The 22,026-nt window shown below is 39.5% G+C and overlaps 1 protein-coding gene across 2 annotated transcripts in view; it reads left to right on the top strand.

Annotated features, from left to right (window-relative positions):
- Positions 1-22,026, top strand: part of ADAM10 (ADAM metallopeptidase domain 10) — a 153,433-nt gene that overhangs the window by 13,686 nt on the left and 117,721 nt on the right. The window contains exons 1-2 of one of the 2 annotated variants that reach the window (XM_012443128.3): positions 1,318-1,365; positions 20,850-21,000. Coding sequence is in view for 1 of the 2 variants with exons in the window: in XM_012443127.3 (XP_012298550.1) it covers positions 20,850-21,000 (151 nt within the window). In the remaining variant the exon portion in view is untranslated. Of the gene's footprint in view, positions 1-1,317; positions 1,366-20,849; positions 21,001-22,026 lie in introns of those variants that run through there. The other variant, XM_012443127.3, reaches the window with a different exon arrangement.

Raw genomic sequence — 22,026 nt, 5'->3', positions numbered from 1 at the left:
CAGAAAGAACATTATGCATAAAACCATTTCAGTTTTGTCATAGATAAATACGTATGTGGGCCGGGCGCGGTGGCTCACGCCTGTAATCCCAGCACTTTGGGAGGCCGAGGCGGGTGGATCACAAGGTCAAGAGATCGAGACCATCCTTGTCAACATGGTGAAACCCCGTCTCTACTAAAAATACAAAAAATTAGCTGGGCACGGTGGCGCACGCCTGTAATCCCAGCTACTCAGAAGGCCGAGGCAGGAGAATTGCCTGAACCCAGGAGGCGGAGGTTGCGGTGAGCCGAGATCGCGCCATTGCACTCCAGCCTGGGTAACAAGAGCGAAACTCCGTCTCAAAAAAAAAAATAAAATAAAAATAAAAAAATAAATATATATGTAATCATTTTTAAAAGTCTGAAAACAGATATCAGCTTTCTGGGTGGTGAGATCCATAATGCACTTTTGTAATCAGAAAAGTAATTTTTTAAAAGGCAGATTACCTTTAATAAATAGCAGTATCCTGGTGATTTTGAGAAAAGTTATGGGAAATAAAAATACTGTTCTTAAATTGCGAAAAGGGAGAGCTCCCCTAAGCTCTCCTGTGGCAGGGAGGCCAAGTTATGTTTTCTCTGTTTTTTAGAACCTACTGGTCATTTTTCTACCACTCTTGCATGTGATTTTTTGGTATTACATTACTTAGTTTTTCCCCCTTTTTGAAAAAAAAAAAAAAAATAGAGATAGGGTCTTACTATGCTGCCCAGGTTGGTCTTGAACTCTTGAGCTCAAGTGATTCTCCCAAATGATAACTTTCGGCCTCCCAAAGTGCTAGGATTACATAAATTTTGATAAATGATCTGTTTTCTCTATCTCATAGATCCAATTTAGTTATTTTTCTGGTAATTTTTACATGTAGTCTTTGCTTGATATACTGTGTTTCTTTTTTTAATCTTGAAACTTTTCATACTTTCTGAAAGGTTGAGGGTATACATAGTAATTAATATTTGTATGCCTCTCACCTAAATTTATTAATGGTTACCTTTTACCACATTTCCTTTATTTCTCTATTTAATATATGTTCTTTTTCTTCCTCTATCATTTGAAAATAAGTTGTAGTCTAAATACTTCAGTATGCTTGCATTTCATAAGAGTAAGGACACTGCTATGTAACTAAGGAGTTTTTTTTCTTAAGTTTGGAGATGTTCAAATTTCGCATGGGACTTATAAGTGTTAGGTACCATGTGACTGTAGTATATGCTTTGTGAAGCCTAGCTTTGTGGCAACTGAAACTGAGAACAAGAAAGTAAAATGCTGTTGGTGCATTTTTCTGTGTAGGTGAAATAAAGTAACAGAAGAAAAAGAAGTCGACCTTGATACTGCAAAGTAAGTACCCTGTAGGGTGGAGCTATTTTATGTAGGAACAATAGCACAATATAGCCTTGAGCTTATTGCATCATTATGGCCCCTTCTGGTGAAGATGTTAATAAGGATAAACCTGGCTTAAGATGATGTTAAAGTAGGAGGAAAATTAATAATCCATCAAATAGAGAGAGATTTAGCAAGATATAATTACCTAGAAACTGTCCTTAGTGGAAGCTGTCATTTTCCATTGATGTCAGATTAGTAACATTTTATTGTCCTCTAGGTTGAATGTATTTTATTTTCATCATTGTCAGGTAACATCTATTTCTCCACTGCTGAGGTCTTTATCTAAAAATGCCTTTTGTAAGTACACTTGACACTCTGTATCTGTGAGTTTCGCATTCTTGGATTCAACCAACCACGAATGAAATATATTTTAAAAAATAAAATTGGGTCTGTACTGAACACATACAGACTTTTTTCTTTTTATTATTTCCTAAACAACATAGTACAACAACTATTTATATAGGATTTACATTGTAATATGCATTGTAAGTAATCTAGAGATTATTTAAAACATGCATGGGTATGTGCATAGGTTATATGGAAATACTACATCATCTGATGGATCAAATCCATGGATTCTGATAACTGTGGGAGGTTCTTGAACCAATCCCCTAGGGATACCGAAGGACAACTGTATTCTATTCTTTATCAGAAGGGATAAAATTAGGAATTAAGATTGGCATTCTTTGAGTCCTTCCCTGTTGTTTATTTTGTCCTGTGTTTGTATAATATATCTTATAGTGATGAAAGAACCCGGACTGGGAGAGTCTAACAAGTAGTAAGGATCAAGATAGAGTAGGTGTTAAGGAATCGGAGTAGACTATTAGGCAGCTTGAAACTAGGGAATCAGGAAGATCTGTACAACAAGGAAAGATTCCCACATTCGAAGGTGAGCGGGTCAGAGGCCAAGCTCTGTTCAGATAGAGATGGGTGAATAGTTAGTATGTTTCAGTGAGATTTGGTGATACCACATGCTCTGTCTCTGCTTTTTGAGCTCTTGACTGATTGCTAAAGTTTAGGAATAAATCTCAGTTGATAGGTCCAGTCTCTGCATGTGGGAACAGGCAATTTAGTGGTAGCTGACTGAGGTAACTAGTACAAGGGTTGAAGATTAGTCAGGGCTCCTGTGGAGTAAACTATGCCTATTTCAATCACTACCTGTGGAAATCAAGGGTAGGTATATATATATACCTATGTATATAAACAGGTATATATATATATAGGTATATATATATATATATATACATATGTATATAAACATATATGTATATATATGTATATATGTATATATGTATATAAACATATATGTATATATACATATATGTACATATAAACATATATGTATATATGTTATATATGTATACATGTATATAAATATAAATATATATATATATTTTGGTCTATAAAAAGTGTATTCTTCTTTGGTATTTCATTACTTGTTTTCCACATCTGAGAGGTAGACATCAGTTTAGTTTTTGAAAGGTTTTTTGCCATATGCTGTATTTTGATAATTTTTTTTTTCTTTTCAGTTTTTCTTTTTTTTGAGACAGGGTCTCACTTTGTCACCAGGCTGGAGTGCAGAGGCATGATCTTGGCTCATTGCAGCCTGGACTTTCTAGGTTCAAGCAATCCTCCCACAGGTGCATGCCACCATGCCCAACTAGTTTTTGTATTTGTTGTAGAGATGGGGTTTCACCATCTTGCCCAGGCTGTCTTTTCAGTTTTTTGTAGTCATATCAGAAATATGGTGACTTACCTTGTTTATGATGAAGGTAATTCGACTCCTTGTAGGTTATCATGAAATCAGTGAAATCAAAATTGCATTCTTGGCTTGCCTCCTATTTGCTATATGACATTGGGTTTGTTACATGTCACTCAAACCTCAGTTTTCTTCAAAATGGGCTAATTGCTCTCACTTGATTGGATGGTTTAAATGAAAAAATGTATAGCAGTACAGAGCCTGGCAGATAAGTGCTGTATACATTTTAATTATCATGACATCCATTTCATAAGCATTATTGTTTAATCTTAAACAAGAAGTTTATGTAATCAGGATATTTTTTCTGTATATAGTAAGCTTTCAGGGTACATTTAAAAAATTAGGATACTTTTTAAGGTAAAATAGGCATATATAGTTTGGGATTTTTAATTTTTCCCTTTATGTGAAATATGAAACTTAAAACATCATTAAAAAATGTTTAAGCCAGATTTTAATATGAATTTGAATATATTGGATTTCTAAAATGAGAATGAGTCGCAACAGCCTTAGTGTAATATTGTGAATCTATTGTATAATCATAAACTCAAGATATCCTATTAAAGTCAGGGACAGAGTAAACATGCCCACATTCACTGTTAATCAGCGTGGTTTGGTAGTCCTAGTTAGTGTAGTAAGTTAAAAACAAAATTATAAATAGATGAATAAAAGATTTAAATGTGCAAAGTAGAACCAATAAAAGACCAAGAAAAAAAAATAAAGAATATTTTTGGAATTATGCCTGCAAAATCTAGGGGCTCATGAATCCCCTATAGAGGTTGTGTGTTTTCTCCCTTGGTATCTGTGGATTCCATGAATCCAAGTCCGTTATATAAAAAGGCATAGTATTTGCATATAACCTATGCACATCCTTCCCTGAACTTTATTTTTGTTTTGAAGGGTTAAACAATAAAGCCTTTATCTGAACAAATCAGGGTAGAATGAGGCAGGCAGTTTCAGGATTGGCTGATTCAGAAACTGGCTGGACAAATCCATCTCAACTACCATGTGGAGAGCCAACATTGTCCACCAAAAAGGGGGACCTCTGGAAATCCACTGGAGACCCCAGCTCAGGTCTTTTGGGCAAGAGCTGGGTCATTTCCACACAGAAACCCTTTTGAGGGAGGGGACGAAGAACTACCAGCTTTTCTTCACTCATCCAGTTACAGTGGATCTGTCCATCTACATTGTGGATGAACAGAGCAGTTCAGCTACTGGCTGACAGCTCACTCTCAAAGGTCACTGTCAGAACTCTTCTCTTTTATATTCAGCTGTGTTGAACACTGAGACAGCACCTTCCATGCACTCTTTTTTTTTTTTTTAAAGATAGGGTTTCTCCGTGTGGGTCAGGCTGGTCTCGAACTCCTGACCTCAGGTAATCTGCCCGCCTAAGCCTCCCAAAGTGCTAAGATAACAGGCATGAACCACTGCACCTGGCCTTTCCATACACTCTTAAGGACCTTTCTCCATTGTGAACCCTGATGCTTAATGAGGTTAGGCCTTGACTGTATGCTTTTTTACATCTGCTGCACTTCTACACTTATAAGGCCTTTCTCTGTGTGAACTTTCATGTGCCAAGCAAGGTGGAAGTGTCTGCTTGCCCATATTTCCTGAATACATAAGGCCTTGTTCCATTTTGAATTCTCTTATGTGCTGTAAGATAGAAATTGTGGCTGAAGAATTTTCCTCATCTACAACACTTAGAAGTCTGTTTTCCAGTGTGAACTTTCTGGTGCTCAACAAATGTGTCTTTACAGATAAAAAGACTAGCCACATGATCTGCACTCATAGGCCTTTCTCCACTATCAATTCCCTGGTGCTGAACAAGATAGGATCTTTTGATAAAGAATTTATTACATTAAGCTCAGTCTTTTTTTTTTTTTTTTGAGATGGAGTCTTGCTCTGTCATCCAGGCTGGAGTGCAATGGCATGATCTCAGCTCACTGCAACCTCTGCCTCCCAGGTTCAAGCAATTTTCCTGTCTCAGGCTCCTGAGTAGCTGGGACTACAGGCACATGCCACCATGTCTGGCTAATTTTTGTCTATTTAGTAGAGATGGGGTTTCACTATGTTGGTCAGGCTGATCTTGAACTCCTGACCTCAGGTGATCTGCCTGCCTCGGCCTCCCAAAGTGCTGGGATTATAAGCGTGAGCCACTGTGCCCGACCTTAACCTCATGATCTCTTTGGATTGTGAGGGTTAGAGATGGAGCCAAAGAATTTCTCAGAGCTTTTCAAGAAGTATTTTCCACCCTTCCTGCAAGTGAAAACCTTGGAGATCTGCAGATCTTCACAAACACGAGGCTCTTTTCCTTCTAGAAGATTTCTGCCTGCTGCCTCTGGATCTGGTCAAGGTTATAATGAATCAGAAGTCTCCACCACATGACTTCCATGTGTGTGGTTGCTACTCAGAGGATGTCCCCTTTGTCCAGCTAGATGGTAAAGTGTCTTTCAAGACCAGGCAACACTTGTCATAGGGGTGGGCTTTCTTTTCTTTTTTTTTTTTTTTTTTTGAGATGGAGTTTCGCTCTTGTTACCCAGGCTGGAGTGCAATGGCGCGATCTCGGCTCACCACAATCTCCGCCTCCTGGGTTCAGGCAATTCTTCTACCTCAGCCTCCTGAGTAGCTGGGATTACAGGCACGTGCCACCGTGCCCAGCTAATTTTTTGTGTTTTTAGTAGAGACGGAGTTTCGCCATGTTGACCAGGATGGTCTCTATCTCTTGACCTCGTGATCCACCCGCCTCGGCCTCCCAAAGTGCTGGGATTACAGGCTTGAGCCACCAAGGGGTGGGCTTTCTGACCTGCCTTAGGAGTTCTCACCTGTGACACCTCTTAAAGAAACACCCTGCTTGGAAGGTGTGTGTTCATCCTCCACTCCATAGCATCTGCCTTGGGTGGGGTCACCTCAGGGTGGTTTGTTGCTTTCTGAGCCTCACCGCAAAATGCCCTCTCGTATACTTTAATTTTAATTTTTTAATTTTTTTGAGACAGGGTCTCACTTTCTCACCCAGGCTAGAGTGCAGTGGTACAATTATGATTCACTGCAGCCTCGACTTCCGTGTCTCAGGTGGTTCTCTCACCTCAGCCTCTTGAGCAGCTGGGACTACAAGTGTGTGCCACCACACCTGACTAATTTTTTGTAAGCTTTTTTTGTAGAGATGGGGCTTTGCTATGTTGCCTAGGCATGTCTCTAACTCCTGGCTCAAGCAGTCTGCCTGCCTCGACCCCCCCAAAGTGTTAGAATTACAGGCATGAGCCACTGCACATGGCCCCTCCCATACACTTTAAACCATCTCCAGATTTCTTACAGTACTTAATATAATGTCAGCACATTACTTCATTTGTGTGGATTCAACACAGTACTCAGTGCACAGCGAATTCAGGTTTTGCCTTTTGGAACTTTGTGGAATTTTTTTCCCCTTCAATATTTTGAATCCACAGTTGGTTAAATTCAATAATGTGGAACCCATGAATACAGAGGACCGACTATATCAGTGAGGGTTTTCCAGAGAGACAGAACCAGTAGGATATGTATATGTACAGGTAGATACCTGAGAGAGGATTTATTAAGGGAATTGACTTAAACGATGATAGAGACTGAGAAGTCCCATGATAGGCAGTCTGCAAGTTGGAGACCCTAGGATGCTGGTAGTGTGGCTTATTTTAGTCTTAATGTCTGGGAAGCAGGGAAGCTGATATTTTAACTCTGTCTGAGGCTGAAGCCCATAGAGCCTGGAGTCCTGATGTCCAAGGGGAAGGAGAGGGAGAATTTGCTTTTCCTCTGCCTTTTTGTTTTTTCCTGGTCCCTAGCCAATTGGATGGTACCTGCCCACAGTGTAGGTAGATCTTCCCGTCAGCCCACCTCTCCACACACCAGCCTTTCCTGGAACCCTCAGAGACACATCTTGAAATAGAGCTTTACCAGCTCTCTAGGTCTTCCGTAATCCAGTCAAGTTGACACCTAAAATTAACTACCACAGACGTCCGTGGATCTCAGGTTAGTAGTCTTCTTGTAGAGGAAAATAAGGTGGATTACAACCAAACACGGATGAAACTAAGTGTTGAAGTGACTTACGCAAGATTTGATACCTGTTCTGTAACATTTTGTAATACTTTGCTTATTCATCTCTGCTGTTGTGTGAAAGTAGAGATAGAAAATATGTAAATAAGCATAGCAGTGTTGTAAAAACAGCTGGAACTGGCCTTTGGATAATAGTTTGCCAACCCTTGTTCTGCATTATTTGGAGACTTTTTCTACTCAGTACATTGCCTGAGATATCAGTTGAAGTATTTTTTGCTTAAATGGTAGCCCCCATGGTACCTATCCCTATTAATGTGCTGTTAAATGCTCACATTAAAGCAAGTGTATAGAAGAAAAGAAATACAGGTTGAGTGTCCCTTATTTGAAATATTTGAGACCAAAAGTGTTTTGGATCTTTAAATTTTCACATTTTGGGAATATATGCATTATACTTACAGTTTCCTAATGTGAAAATCCAAAGTGCTTCAATGAGCAATTTTTTTTTTTTTTTGAGACGGAGTTTCGCTCTTTTTACCCAGGCTGGAGTGCAATGGCGCGATCTCGGTTCACCGCAACCTCCGCCTCCTGGGTTCAGGCAATTCTCCTGCCTCAGCCTCCTGAGTAGCTGGGATTACAGGCACGCGCCACCGTGCCCAGCTAATTTTTTGTGTTTTTAGTAGAGACAGAGTTTCACCATGTTGACCAGGATGGTCTTGATCTCTTGACCTTGTGATCCACCCACCTTGGCCTCCCAAAGTGCTGAGATTCTAGGCGTGAGCCACCATGCCCAGCCCTCAATGAGCAATTTTTTTTTTTTTTTTTTTTTTTGCAACAGAGCCTCATTCTATTGCTTAGGCTAGAGTGCAGTGGCGCGATCTTGGCTCAGTGCAACCTGCGCCTCCTGTCAAGTGATTCTCCTGCTTCAGCCTTTCGAGTAGCTGGGATTACAGGCGTGTGCCACCACGGCTGGCTAATTTTGTATTTTTACTAGAGATGGTGTTTCGCCATGTAGGCCAGGCTGTCTCGGACTCCTGACCTCAAGTGATCCGCCTACCTTGGCCTCCCAATGTGCTGGTATTACAAGCGTGAGCCCCTGCGCCTGGCTGAACATTTCTTTTGAGCATCATGTTGGAGCTCAAAAAATTTTAGATTTTGGAACATTTTGGATTTTAGATTTTTGGATACTCAACCTGTATAGCTACTGGTAGAAGTCATGAAATTTCTGAATGAAGAAAGGTTACAGTGCTTCTTAAACTTGAATTTGCATACAGATCACTCTGGGGTAGTCTGGGGTAGAGCCTAAGTCACTTATGGGGTCAGTTCTGCGGGGAGTCAGATTCTGCATTGCTAACACTTTCCTTGGAGATTTAACCTATGCTGTTAGTCGCTGAAACACGGTTTGCATTAGCAAGGTTCTGTGTTCAAGAAATTGCAAAATGCTAAACATGGAAAAAGATTTAATTGGATAAAGACTTAAACATCCATAAACATAATTTCCAGTTTCGGTGGTAATAGTTGAAAGAACTTGTTAGTTGAACACATGGTGAGTAGTAGGCCTCTATATTTTCTTTTCTTTCTTTTCTTTTTTTAAAAAAATAGAGACAGGGTCTCAATGTGTTGTCCAGGCTGGTCTCAAACTCCTGGGCTCAAGCAGTTCTGCTTCAGCCTCCCAGAGTGCTGAGATTACAGTTGTGAGCCACTGCACATGGCTCATATTTTATTTTAGCCTCAGTGTTGAGTTGGACCTTCAGGTCTTTTAAGAAGTTCTTGAAAATGGTTTAGTTGCTCTTTTCTCAATGAATATTTTTCCTTGACGTTGGTTTCCCCCAGTGTTCTTTTAGTACCTGTAGTCACTGGTTGTCATTTAATCTTTTATTTCCCCATCTCTTACTAGTTGTGTCCTATTAGCAAACTACAGTTATGTAGAAATACTGAATCATGACAGGCTGCTTAGTATTGGAAGTGAGTAGAAGGCTAAGTTCATTTATTTTACTAAGAAGATAAAGTGGGAATATTTTGATTTGTCTTTGTTTTCGATTCTGGATTTTAAAAAATTTTGTAACTTAGGGAAATTTTGTAACTTTTGTAACTTTTATAAATGTTACATCTTAGGGAAAAAGTAGAAAGACCAGAAACCCACTTTGATGCAACTTTTCTTTTTTCTTTTTTTTTGAAAAATAGAGATAGAATCTTGCTATGTTGCCCAGGCTGGTCTCGAATGCCTCACTTTAAGCTATTTTCCTCAGCCTCCGAAAATGCTGGGCTTATAGGTGTGAGCCACCGCACCTGGCCTCAATATTTTTATTAAAAAAAAAAATCATCTAGGCATGGTGGCTCACGCCTGTAATCCCAGCACTTTGGGAGGCCAAGGTGGGCGGAGGTTGGGAATTCGACACCAGCCTGACCAACATGGAGAAACCCCGTCTCTACTAAAAATACAAAATTAGCTGGGCATGGTGGCATATACCTGTAATCCCAGCTATTTGGGAGGCTGAGGCAGGAGAATCACTTGAAACCCAGGAGGTGGAGGTTGCAGTGAGCCGAGATAGCACTGTTGTACTCTAGCCTGGGCAGCAAGAGCAAAACTCCATTTAAAACAAACAAAAAACAAATAAAATCTAGTCAGCTTTATTGAGGTATAGTTTATATTCAGTAAAATTCAACTATTTTTTAAGTTTACAAATTTATAAATTTTGAGAAATGTATTTACTTATATAGCTACCTCAATAGTCATATATAAAACACTTACATCAATCCAAAAAGCTCCCTCTGCTATTTGTAGTAAATTCAGAATACTTTCTAAGTTCCTTTTGATTTCTTCTTTGACCCATGAAGTATTTAGAAATGTAAGTTCCCAATATTTGGGGACTTTTCTGCATATCCGTTATTGACTTAATTTTACTTTAGTCAGAAAACATACTCTAAGAATTTATTCTTTCAAAATTTATGGAAACATGCTTTGTGGCCTAGGATTAAGGTCTGTCTTTGTGACTGTTCCATGTGACCTTAAAAAGAAATACATTCTAGCTATCCAGTCAAATTCTTTGTGCTTAAGTTTTTAATAATCTTACTAAACTTTTTGTCTAGTTATTCAGAAAGGAGTGTTAACAATTTCCAACTCGAGTCACAAACTTTTCTGCTTTTTTCTGTTCTATCAACTTTTTCTTCACCTACTTTGAAGCTCTGTTATGTACATAAATATTTATGCTTGTTGCATTCTCTTCTTGAATTATGAAATGTTCCTCTTTATCCCTTATAATTTTTTTTTGTTTTGTTTTGAAGTTTACTTTTTCAGATATTACTGTAGCCACTCTAGCTTTCTTTGGATTAGGGTTTGTATGTTTCATATTTTCCCATATTTTTTACTTTAATTCATCTTTATTTTTGTGTCTGTTAGCATATATTTACATTTTCCTTTTTTAAAAAATAACAAGACTGCTGTGTCACCTCATGCCTGTAATCCCAGAACTTTGGGAGGCCAAGCCAGTAGGATTACTTTATACCAGGAGTTCAAGACCAACCTTGGCAACATAGCGATAGAAAAACAAAAAATAAAATAGATTAGCCAGGCTGGGTGTGGTGGCTCACATCTGTAATTCCAGCACTTTGGAAGGCCGAGGTGGGTGGATCACCTGAGGTCAGGAGTTTGAGACCAACCTGGCCAACATGTTGAAACCCCATCTCTACTAAAAATACAGAAGTTAGCCGGGCATGGTGGTACACGCCTGTAATCCCAGCTGCTTGGGAGGCTGAGGCAGGAGAATCACTTGAATCTGGGAGCTGGAGGTTGCGGTGAGCCGAGATCACGTCACTGCACTCCAGGAGACTGGGCGATGAGCAAAACTCCGTGTCCAAAAAAAAAAAAAAAAAAAAAAAAGATTAGCCAGGCATGGCATAGTGATGCATCAGTTTCCAGTTACTTGGAAGGGTAAGGTGACAGGGTTGCTTGAACCTAGGAGGTTGAGGGTACAATGAGCTATAATCATGTCACTACACTCCAGCTTGGGCAACAAGTGAGACCCAGTCTTTTAAAAAACAAAAAGTGAAATGACAGCTTTTGCCTTTTAATTATGTTAGATCATTTACTTTTCCTACTACTTCCCCTTCCTTCTCTTCCCCTCCCGCTTCCCCTTCCCTTCCCCTTTCTTCTTTCCTTCCCCCTTCCCCCTTCCCCCTTCCGCTTTCCCTTATTTTGGAGATAGAGAGGTCTCTCTCTGTTGTCCAGGCTAGAATGCAGTGGCCATTTACAAATGTGGTCTTAGTGCATTGCAGCTCCAAACTCCTGAGTTTAAGCAGTCCTCCCACCTCACTATCCTGAGTAGCTGGGACTACAGGTGCACACTACTGTACCTAGCTAGATCATTTACTTATTTTTTTTTTTGAGACAGAGTTTTGCTCTTGTTACCCAGGCTGGAGTGCAATGGCGCGATCTTGGCTCACTGCAACCTCCGCCTCCTGGGTTCAGGCAATTCTCCTGCCTCAGCCTCCTGAGTAGCTGGGATTACAGGCACTCACCACCATGCCCAGCTAATTTTTTGTATTTTTAGTAGAGACGGGGTTTCACCATGTTGACCAGGATAGTCTCGATCTCTTGACCTCGTGATCCACCTGCCTCGGCCTCCCAAGATCATTTACTTTTAATGTAATTATTCATATGGCTGAGTTTTAAACTATCATCTTTCTATTTGTTTTCTGTTCCATCTGTTCATAGTTCTTTTCCCCCTTTTCTTGCATTCTGGGGAGTAATATACTTTTCTTTCTTTTTTTTTTTTTGGAGACTGAGTCTTACTCTGTCGCCCAGACTAGAGTGCAGTGGCACGATCACTGCTGTCTCCACCTCACTGCAAACTCCACCTGGGTTTAAGTGATTCTCGTGCCTCAGCTTCCTGCGTAGCTGGGATTACAGGCATCTACTACCATGCCTGGCTAACTTTTGTATTTTTAGTAGAGATAGGGTTTCATCATGTTGGCCAAACTGGTCTTGAGCTCTTGACTTCAAGTGATCCACCCACCTCAGCCTCCCAGTATATACTGTTAAAAATGATTCAGTTTTATCTCTGCTGTTGGTTTTGTGATATACTTGTTGGATTTTTTAGAGGTTGTTCAGAGTGTACAATATCTATAATTTATCACTGTATACTTAAAAATATTTCACTTCATATAGAGTATATGTACACTTCGTTTCTCCTCTTTTCTGTTGTGCTGTTATTGTTACACATTTTAATTCTGTGTGTCGTAAATTCCATAGTACATTGTGTCTTAAAAAATATATTCACTCTGAAAGAGATTAAAAATTAGAAAATAAATCCTTTTTATTTTCTTATATATTCATTATTTCTGTCACTATTCTTTGCATCAATGCAGATTTCCATCTGATATTATTCCTTCTATCTGAAAAACTTTACTATTTCTATTAATGGAGGCTACTAGTGATGCATTGTAAGCTTTGAAACCCAGAAGGGCCTCGTTTCACCTCCTTTTCCCTCCTTCATGTGTGCAAGTTATTTTCACTGGGTATAGAATCTGAGGTTGATAAAGTTCTTTTTTTCTTGTAGTACTTTAAATATGTTGTTGCATTTTCTTTGAGTTAACAGAGAGTGTGCTGTCAGTTTTATCTTTGTTTCTCCTTATAAAGTGTGTCTTTTTTTCTGGCTCCTTTGGTGCTTCCCTACCCACAGATGATTTTAAGGTTTTTTTCTCACTAGTTTTTATAGTCATTAGCTTATGATATGGCTTTATGTGGTTTTTGTTTATATTTTTAATTTTTAAATTTTTTTTAGAGATAGGGTCTCACTTTTTTGCTGAGGCTGCTGTAATCATGGCTCACGGCAACCTCAGACTCCTCGGCTCAAGCGAACCTTCCGCCTCACGCTCCTGAGTAGGTGGGATTATAGGTGTGCAACAAAAATTATGCCTGGGTAATTTTTACATTTTTTTTTTTTTAGGAGACAGGGTTTTGCTTTATTGCCCAGCTGATCTTGAACCTCTTGGCCTTTAACAATCCTCCTGCCTTAGCCTCCTAAAGTGCTGGAACTGCAGGCATGCACCACTATACCTAATTTTTTCTTTTTCTTTTTCTTTTTTTGTTGTTATTGTTTTTGTTTTTAAGATAGAGTCTCGCTCTGTCTCCCAGGCTGGAGTGGAGTGGCATGATCTCCGTTCCTTGCAACCTCTGCCTCCTGGGTTCAAGTGATTTTTCTGCCTCAGCCTCCTGAGTAGCTGGGATTACAGGCATGTGCCACCAGGCCCAGCTAATTTTTCTGTTTTTAGTAGAGATGGGGTTTCACCATGTTGGTCAGGCTGGTCTTGAACTCCTGATCTCGTGATCTGCCTGCCTCGGCCTCCCTAATTTTTTATTATTTTTTATATTCATATAATGAATACTTCATTTATTTATTTATTTTTGAGATAGGGTCTCGCTCTGTTGCCAGGACTAGAGTGTGGTGGCATGATCACGGCTCACTGAAGCTTTGACTTCTTGGGCTCCAAGCGATCCTCCCACCTCAGCCTTTCAAGTACCTGGGACTGTAGGCACGTGCGACTATGCCCAACTAATTTTTGTATTTTTTAGTAGAAACAGGGTTTCGTCATGATAGCCAGGCTGGTCTTGAACTCCTGGGCTCAAGCAATCCACCCACCTTGGCCTCCCAAAGTGCTGGGATTATAGGCATCAGCTACCGTGCCCAGCCTCTGTTGGCTAATTTTACCCCACTAATAAGGTGTTATTTTTCTGAGTGCTATAGCAATGCTCCATATATTACAAGATCTTTCTTCCTTCAATGGTAGGAATATGAATATTTCCCAGCCCTTGTGTGAGCTTTGAGGATTTTGTTGTTTCCTTCTAATGGTGGTTCATTTTTTCTGAGGTGGGATAGTTTATTCTCTCACATGTTTAGATCAGTAGTCATCCAAACCCTAAGGGAACCCCAACTTGAGGTGGCTGGAGCTATCTCTCGGTTTACCTTCCTCCTTTCTGTTACTCTGGCTCATAGATTCTAAATACCTGATCTCTCTGAACTCAGAGGTCTGTCTCAGTTAAGTGGAACCTTCAGGCTCTTGGTTGCTCTTCCATGCTTTTGGCCTGGAGACTGCTTGCAGACAGTAAGCTGGGCCAGTTGTAGTAGATCTCACTTCATTTGTTTCTCTTGTCATATCTTTTGTCCAGTTTTCTAATTATTGATGGTGGTAGGTTAAATTCAGTCTCTTTTACTCCTGAAGTGGCTACTGATTTAATAATTTGCATCTTTTTTCTTTTTTACCCCGCCTCCCCCCCATCCCCCGAATCACTCTAGTGTGAGTTATGGCATCATGTCATTTTACCCCTAAATATTTAAAATGTACCTTCCAAAATTTAGGACCCTCTCCTTTTCTATAATCACAATATTGTTGTTTTGAGGAAAATTAATATGAATTTCTTTTTCTTTTTCTTTTTTTTTTGAGATGAAGACGGAGTCTTACTCTGTTGCCTAGGTTGGAGTTCAATGGCATGATCTTGGCTCACTGCAACCTCTGCCTCCCGGGTTCAAGCAATTCTCCTGCCTTAGCCTCTGAAGTATCTGGGATTATAGATGTGCACTACCACACCTGGCTAATTTTTTTTTTTTTTTTGTATGTTTAATAGAGACAGGATTTCACCATGTTGGCCGGGCTGGTCTGGAACTCCTGACCTCCAGTGATCCACTGGCCTCAGCCTCCCAAAGTGCTGGGATTAACAGGTGTGAGCCACTGCACTTGGCCAACATAAATTTCTTAATATCATCTAAGACTGATTCCACTTTGCCTAGGTTTGTTTCCAAATGTTGTTTATTTTCTTCTCAATTGGATTCTTTTTCCATTTTCCTTTTATTGTTTCTTTCATGTTGTTTTTTCTCTAGTATGATTTTACAATGTTACGTTCGTGGTTGTATGGCTCTTCTCTGCCCAGATGTTTTTATTTCTATGATATACAGTGGGTGACTTCTTTTTTCTTTTCTTTTTGTCTCTGAGACCAGTGTATTTTTTTCCCTTCAAGTGATAGTTTGAGGGGCTGATTATTTTGTTTTATTCACTTTTCTGCAGTCATGAGGCCATGATCATATATAATTTTTTTGAGAATTCCAGAACTCTGTTCTCCTGAGATTTTTAAATAAGTGAATTGTATGGCATCTAAGGGTTAGCGGCAGCATCAGAAGTCCAGTGTGCCATGCTCTTCCACATTTTCATTAAAATATTGTTTCCTTCCTTGGCTGCCTGTTTGATAGATTATATTATTAGGTTATGACCAGTGTTGTATTTAACACACTCTTTTGAAAAAAAGAAAAAAATCCTCTGATTTGACTGGGTACAGTGGCTCACACCTGTAATCCCAGCACTTTGGAGGCCAAGGCAGGAGGATCACTTGAGCCCAGGAGTTTGAGACCAGCCTGGGCAACACAGTGAGACCCTGTCTCTACAAGAAATAAAAAAGTTAGCCAGACATAGTGGTGCGTGCCTGTAGCCCCAGCTACTGGAAAGGCTGAGGTGAGAGAATCACCTGAACCCTAGAGGTCAAGGCTGCAGTGAACCTTGGTAGTGCCATTGCACTCCAGCCTGGGCAACAAATTGAGACCTTGTCTCCAAACAAACAAAAATCTAATTTGTAGCCTTTTCAGTGTTAGTTTCTGTGATGTAAATACTCCTCTCATGGCTGATTTCAAGCTCCCAACATAATGTTATAGAGCGTGAAGTTAGGAAGGGAATTGACACTCAGAAGAATGTATCAACCAAATTGCTTATCCTTTTTTAAATTTGATTTCAGTCCTTTTTCTTTCTTTTTCTTTTTTTTTTTTTTTGAGGTGGGGTCCCACTCTGTCACCTAGGCTGGAGTGCAGTGGCTGTTATCGTAGCTCACTGTGGCTTTGAACTCTTAGGATTAAGTGATATTCCCTTAGCCTCTTGGGTAGCTTGGACTACAGGTAAATGCCATCATCCCTGGCTAGTTTTCATTAATTTTATTTTATTTATCTATTTATTGAGACAGAGTTTTTGCTCTTGTCACCCAGACTGGATTGTAGTGGCATGATTTTGGCTCACTGCAACCTCTGCCACCTGTGTTCAAGTGGTTCTCCTGCCTCAGCCTCCTGAGTAGCTGGGATTACAGGCATCCACCACCATGCCCAGCTATTTTTGGTATTTTTAGTAAAGATGGAGTTTCACCATGTTGGCCAGGCTGGTCTCGAACTACTCATCTCAAGCGATCCACCTGCCTCGGCCTCCCAAATTGCTGGGACTATAGGTGTGAGCCACTGTGCCCGCCGCCTGGTTAGGTTTAATTTTTTTGTAGAGATGGGCCTTTCTATGTTGCCTAGGCTGGTATTGAACTCCTGGACTTAAGTGATCCTCCCACTTTGGCCTCCCAAAGTATCTGTATCTGACCTGATTTTTCAGTTCTTCAAGGTTGTTCTTTGTGTATGGAGTGGGAGCGGAGGGACAGGTAGGCTGCTTTGTCCTCTACCCATGGCCCCCTTATTTTCTTCTTCATTAAGTACTAGGGAAGAGAAATTATGTAATTTGATTTTAATACGTTATCTTAACGTAAATTTTTTTTCCACAATACTGAGATTACACAGTTACTGATCTTTAGACATAATTAAGATAAACATTCATAGTTCTTATATAGAAGATGATATGAGATGGACTTGGTAACTGTGTGTCCCTGGGAAGTGTTTTTAACTTTCCCAATTAAATCCTGTGAATCATATTCTATCTCAGTTATAAAGATTGAGAAAATCATTACTCAGGTCTTTTGCCAGTGAAAGTGAACATTGTGTTGCTTTATAAAATTTGTATGTGGAACAGAGAAAAGATGAGTTTGTTTAATAACTCTCCCAGTAGAATTTCAACTGTGTAAATAGTTGAGCTTTTGTCGTGAGTGCTTCACCAGAACAGCAATAGTTACTGTTTTAATTTATCAGAAGTGACAAAATCCATTATCTGAACTGACTTAAAAGCTTGACTGTTTCCTGATTTAAGCACCAGAGACAGAGATAAAAACCAACTTGGCCAGGCACAGTGGCTCATGCCTGTGGTCTCAGCACTCTGGGAGGCTGAGGCGGGCGGATCACGATGTCAGGAGACCATCTTGGCCAAAATGGTGAAACCTCGTCTCTACTAAAAATACAAAAATTAGCTGGGCATAGTGGCACCTGCCTGTAATCCCAGCTACTCAGGAGACTGGGCAGGAGAATTGCATGAACTCAAGAAGCGAGGTGGCAGTGAGCCGAGATCGTGCCATTGCACTTCAGCCTGGTGACAGAGAGAGAGACTGTCTCAAAGAACAAACAAGAAACCACCTTGAGTCCTTTAGTGCTGAAAAAGGAGTGGAACCTACAGTTTTGCAAAGCCAAGCTTGTGCTATGGCAACTCACACCACTTAAATTCAATTAGTAATCCAATGGAAATTTTCAAAATGAAAGAAATTATTCAAAAGTTCTCATACTTCCCCATTCTTGATTTCTTCTTTTTTGCTAAACTCATGTATACTACATTTATAATTAGGTTTAAAGGATATAGAAGATGCATTGATATATTTGATTCCATTATTTTGTTTTAATTTTTTAAAAGTTCTGTGCTAGTGGTTTTTATTATCTCTTAGCCATTGGCTTCACTGTAATTTCTTTGCTAGTTGTGAAGATAGTTTTGGACTCATTCCTCTCACCTCTCTTGGGAGGAGTGGGTTCAAGAGGAGGATGAAATAACTCATTATGTTTTATGATCAATATATCTGTCTACTGATGCAAGCAGTTTAAGTTGAATGGTCCTTTTATGCCATTCTTTGTGCTCATAAGCATTTTGCATGCATTTAAGGTAGACACTGTTGTCTCCATTTTACAGGTTAAAAAAAAACCACCTCCTGAGATTTAAGAAAGTTAAAAACCTAATTCATGTGTTTATGGCTAGGAAGTGTCAGAATTCAACCCAGTTTTGTTTTTTATTCCTGAATTCATTGCTTTGGTATGTGTATATTGGACTGAAAGACAAATGTGGGAGAAGGAAGAAAAGGAAGAGAGGGGGAAGAGATGATGATGATGGATAATTTTTTTTTTTTTGAGACAGAGTTTTGCTTTTGTTCTCCAGGCTGGAGTGCAATGGCACAACCTTGGCTCACCTCAACCTCTGCCTCCCGGGTTCAAGCAGTTCTCCTGCCTCAGCCTCCTGAGTAGCTGGGATTATGCTACTACTCACGTGCTACCACGCCCGGCTAATTTTGTATTTTTAGTAGAGATGGAGTTTCTCCATGTTGGTCAGGCCGGTCTTGAACTGCCGACCTCAGATGATCCGTCCACCTTGGCCTCCCATAGTGCTGTGATTACAGACGTGAGCCACCATGCCCAGCGATGATGGACAATTATTGAACCTTTTTTGTTTTGTAGGCACTCTAATTTTAATTGTCACACATGGTTTAAATCATTTTATCTGTGATAATTTTTTTTTGAGATGGAGTCTTGCTCTGTCGCCGAGGCTGGAGTGCAGTGGCGTGATCTTGGCTCTCTGCAACCTCTGCTTTTCAGGTTCAAGCAGTTCTCCCATTTCAGCCTCCCGAGTAGGTGGGACTACAGGTGCCCACCACCACGCCCAGCTAATTTTTGTATTTTTAGTAGAGATGAGGTTTTACCATGTTGGCTAGACTGGTCTGAACTTCTGACATTGTGATCTGCCCGCCTCAGCCTCCCAGAGTGCTGGGATTACAGGTTTGAGCCACCATGCTCGGCCTGTGATCATCTTGAGAGAGAGCTACTCTAGTCTCTTCATTCTGTGGATAGGAGACTGAAGCTGAGTAGTTTCCTATTCCATCTGGGAAACAACTAATAACTAAAGATAGTGGTATTCAAACCCAGATAATTTTTTTTTTAATTCTAGTAAAAAATGCTTAAGGTAAAATGTACTGTCTTAAACATTTTTAAATATACAGTTCAGTAGTTTTAAGTATATTCACACTGTTGGCCAACAAATTCCAGAAGTTAAACCCAGATAATTTGACTTCAGGGTTTGTGCCCTTAACCTCATAGTGTATAAACAGAAAATTTAGTGTTGGATCACAAAATTTAGTTTTGGATAATAGATGAACCATTATCATTTTTCAGAAAACTAACTTGTTTTATAAAAGAGGATGGTTTTCTTTAGTTAAGAATTTTACTTGATTTGTTGAAGAATCACTTTTTTTTTTTTTTAACTCCTCTTGAAGATGGAGAAATAAGGACCAAATTTACTTTCCTGCCTGGAAGGAAACAAGGAAACCAGGAAAAATACAGAGAAACAAAGTGTGTGTGTGTTTTTTTTTTTGAGACCGTGTTTCACTCTTGTTGCGCAGGCTGGAGTGCAGTGGTGTGATCTCGGCTCGCTGCACCCTCCGCCTCCCAGGTTCAAGTGATTCTTCTGCCTCAGCCTCCTGAGTAGCTAGGATTACAGGCATCCACCACCACGCCTGGCTAGGTTTTGTATTTTCAGTGGAGACGGAGTTTCACCATGTTGGTCAGGCTGGTTTCCACCTCCTGACCATAGGCAATCCACCATCTTGGCTTCCCAAAGTGCTGGGATTACAAGCGTGAGCTGCTGCATCCGGCAAAACAATGGTTTTTAAGGCATGATCATCAGGTAGTGAGGGCTCCTGAGAGGGGAAACAGTAAGATTGGCTCTTTGATTGTGCCAGCTTTCTGCCTTGAGAGATTTCTGGATTGGATTTGTAGTGCTATGAGAGAGAACCTAGGTAGAGTTCAGTGAACTCCCTCAGTTGAGGAGATGAAGCTGAGAGTCAGGGGAGACCAAAGTGGGTGGAGTTCACAGACGGAATATTAGGATGAAGAGAGAGCTGCACGGAGGATTTCTGAGATATGCAGAGCTCTAATCAGCCAATGTGAGGAAACTACTTGAAGCTAGAGAAAAGAATCATCCCAAAAGATTATCTTGAACAGTACCTGGTGCTCATATGGGGCTATGAACAGTGCCTTTTCTTACCAAGTAGACTGGAAAAACTCAGTTCATGGAGCCTTGGGTCTGAGATAGGTCTAGCCCCAGTGGGAATAATTAGCCCCAGGCTGAACACTCATTCTACATAAATTTGTCCAGAAAATTGAAGAAGAGGTAATACTTCTGAGTATATATTTTTAACCCTGATATCACAACTTAACAAAGCTGGTATAAGAAAACTGTAAGCCATTATATCCCGTGAACACAGATGACAAAATTCTAAACAAAATTATAGCAATTATTTATTTTTTATTTTTATTAGAGATGAGATCTCATTGTGTTGACCAGGCTGGTCTTGAGTTCCTGGCCTCAAGCAGTCCTCCCATCTCAGCTTCCTGAAGTGCTGGGATTACACGCGTGAGCCGCTGCACCTGGCTCTGATAGTTTTTATCAGCAAAATTTGAATAGAAGAGAACTTGGTCAGCCTGATAAAGGACATCTAAAACAAATATATGGCTAACATCCAAACTTGTGTGTGAGGTTGAAATTACCATCATGATAAGTTTTAATAATAAATATGTTAATATTAACGAAGAATTCATAATATTAGTGCTGGGATTAGGGAGAAGTTGTTTCATACATATTCATAGATATTTGAATACTTAACGGCATCATGTTAGAACTAGAAGAGGTCTTCAAGATGATACTAATTCAGACTGTTGTTTATTTTTTATAGGTCAGTATGGGAATCCTTTAAATAAATATATTAGACATTATGAAGGATTATCTTACAATGTGGATTCGTTACACCAAAAACACCAGCGTGCCAAAAGAGCAGTCTCACATGAGGACCAGTTTTTACGTCTAGATTTCCATGCCCACGGAAGGTGAGTAAATTTATTGCTGACTATGTCTGAAGTTCCCCTATATTTAATTTAAGTTAAAGGGGAAATTTATACCCTTAATTTTCCTTCTGTAATGCAAGGTCTTTATTTGGAAATTCCATTTCCATTGGAATTTGGTATATGCATTAAAAAATGACTTATTTTAAAATGGATTGCCCTTTTGTATTGTGGAGGAAACAGTCAAATTTAAATGTTTTTGAATATATGAATCAGATCTTACATTAGTAAAAGATAGGTCTTTAAAGAAGATTCTGTGTTCATAGTTTCTGACTACTTTTTATATGTTTTATGGTCAATATATCAGTCTACTGGTGCCAGCAGTTAAGGTAACTACTTGTATGCCGTTGAATACATCATTTAGTTTCTCATTAACTCAGTTTTACCAGTTCTAAAATGACAGCTGGTAGACAGATTACCTGCTGTATTGTTTAGTTCTTAAACAGAATTGTTAAGTGATAAAGGGGAGCCAAGGGAGAAAGGTTGAAAAACAAAATCACTTATTGAGTACCTGTTGTGTTCTAGATGCTTTATATGCATTTTCTTGTTTAATCTTCTTGACATCCAGACAAAGATAAATAGCTTTTTGTATCTGAGGAAGCTAAGGCTCAGAGAAGTTAAATAACTTACCCAGCACTGATTTTACCGAGACCTGGCTACACAACCCTTATTTTTTCTCTATCTATTACAGAATCTTGGAGATCTTTGTCAAGCCCTTGCTGTCTTAGGTGTAATTAGTAAATCTATTGCTTTTGTACTTTTTCTACTGATGTAACCCTGATTAATTACCGTAGTATTCACTTTCTAATAGGTTTCCCAGCTTCCACTGTGTTTATCATTAAAATTATCCTACTGCTATGAGATGACTCTTGTCTACTTTTTTCATGTCAGCTTATTGCTCTAAAGTCTTCAGTTAATGATTGTTAGTCAGATTTTCTTAATTTGACTTTTAAGTTTCTCTGTAAATTAATCCTATCATTCTAAACTTAATTTCTTTTATTTCCCATCATC

Source organism: Aotus nancymaae, unplaced genomic scaffold (assembly GCF_030222135.1).
Source record: "Aotus nancymaae isolate 86718 unplaced genomic scaffold, 86718_ANA_hifiasm-v0.15.2.pri h1tg000041l, whole genome shotgun sequence".
Taxonomy (NCBI): Eukaryota; Metazoa; Chordata; class Mammalia; order Primates; family Aotidae; genus Aotus; species Aotus nancymaae.
This window is presented reverse-complemented; position numbering and strand designations above follow the sequence as displayed.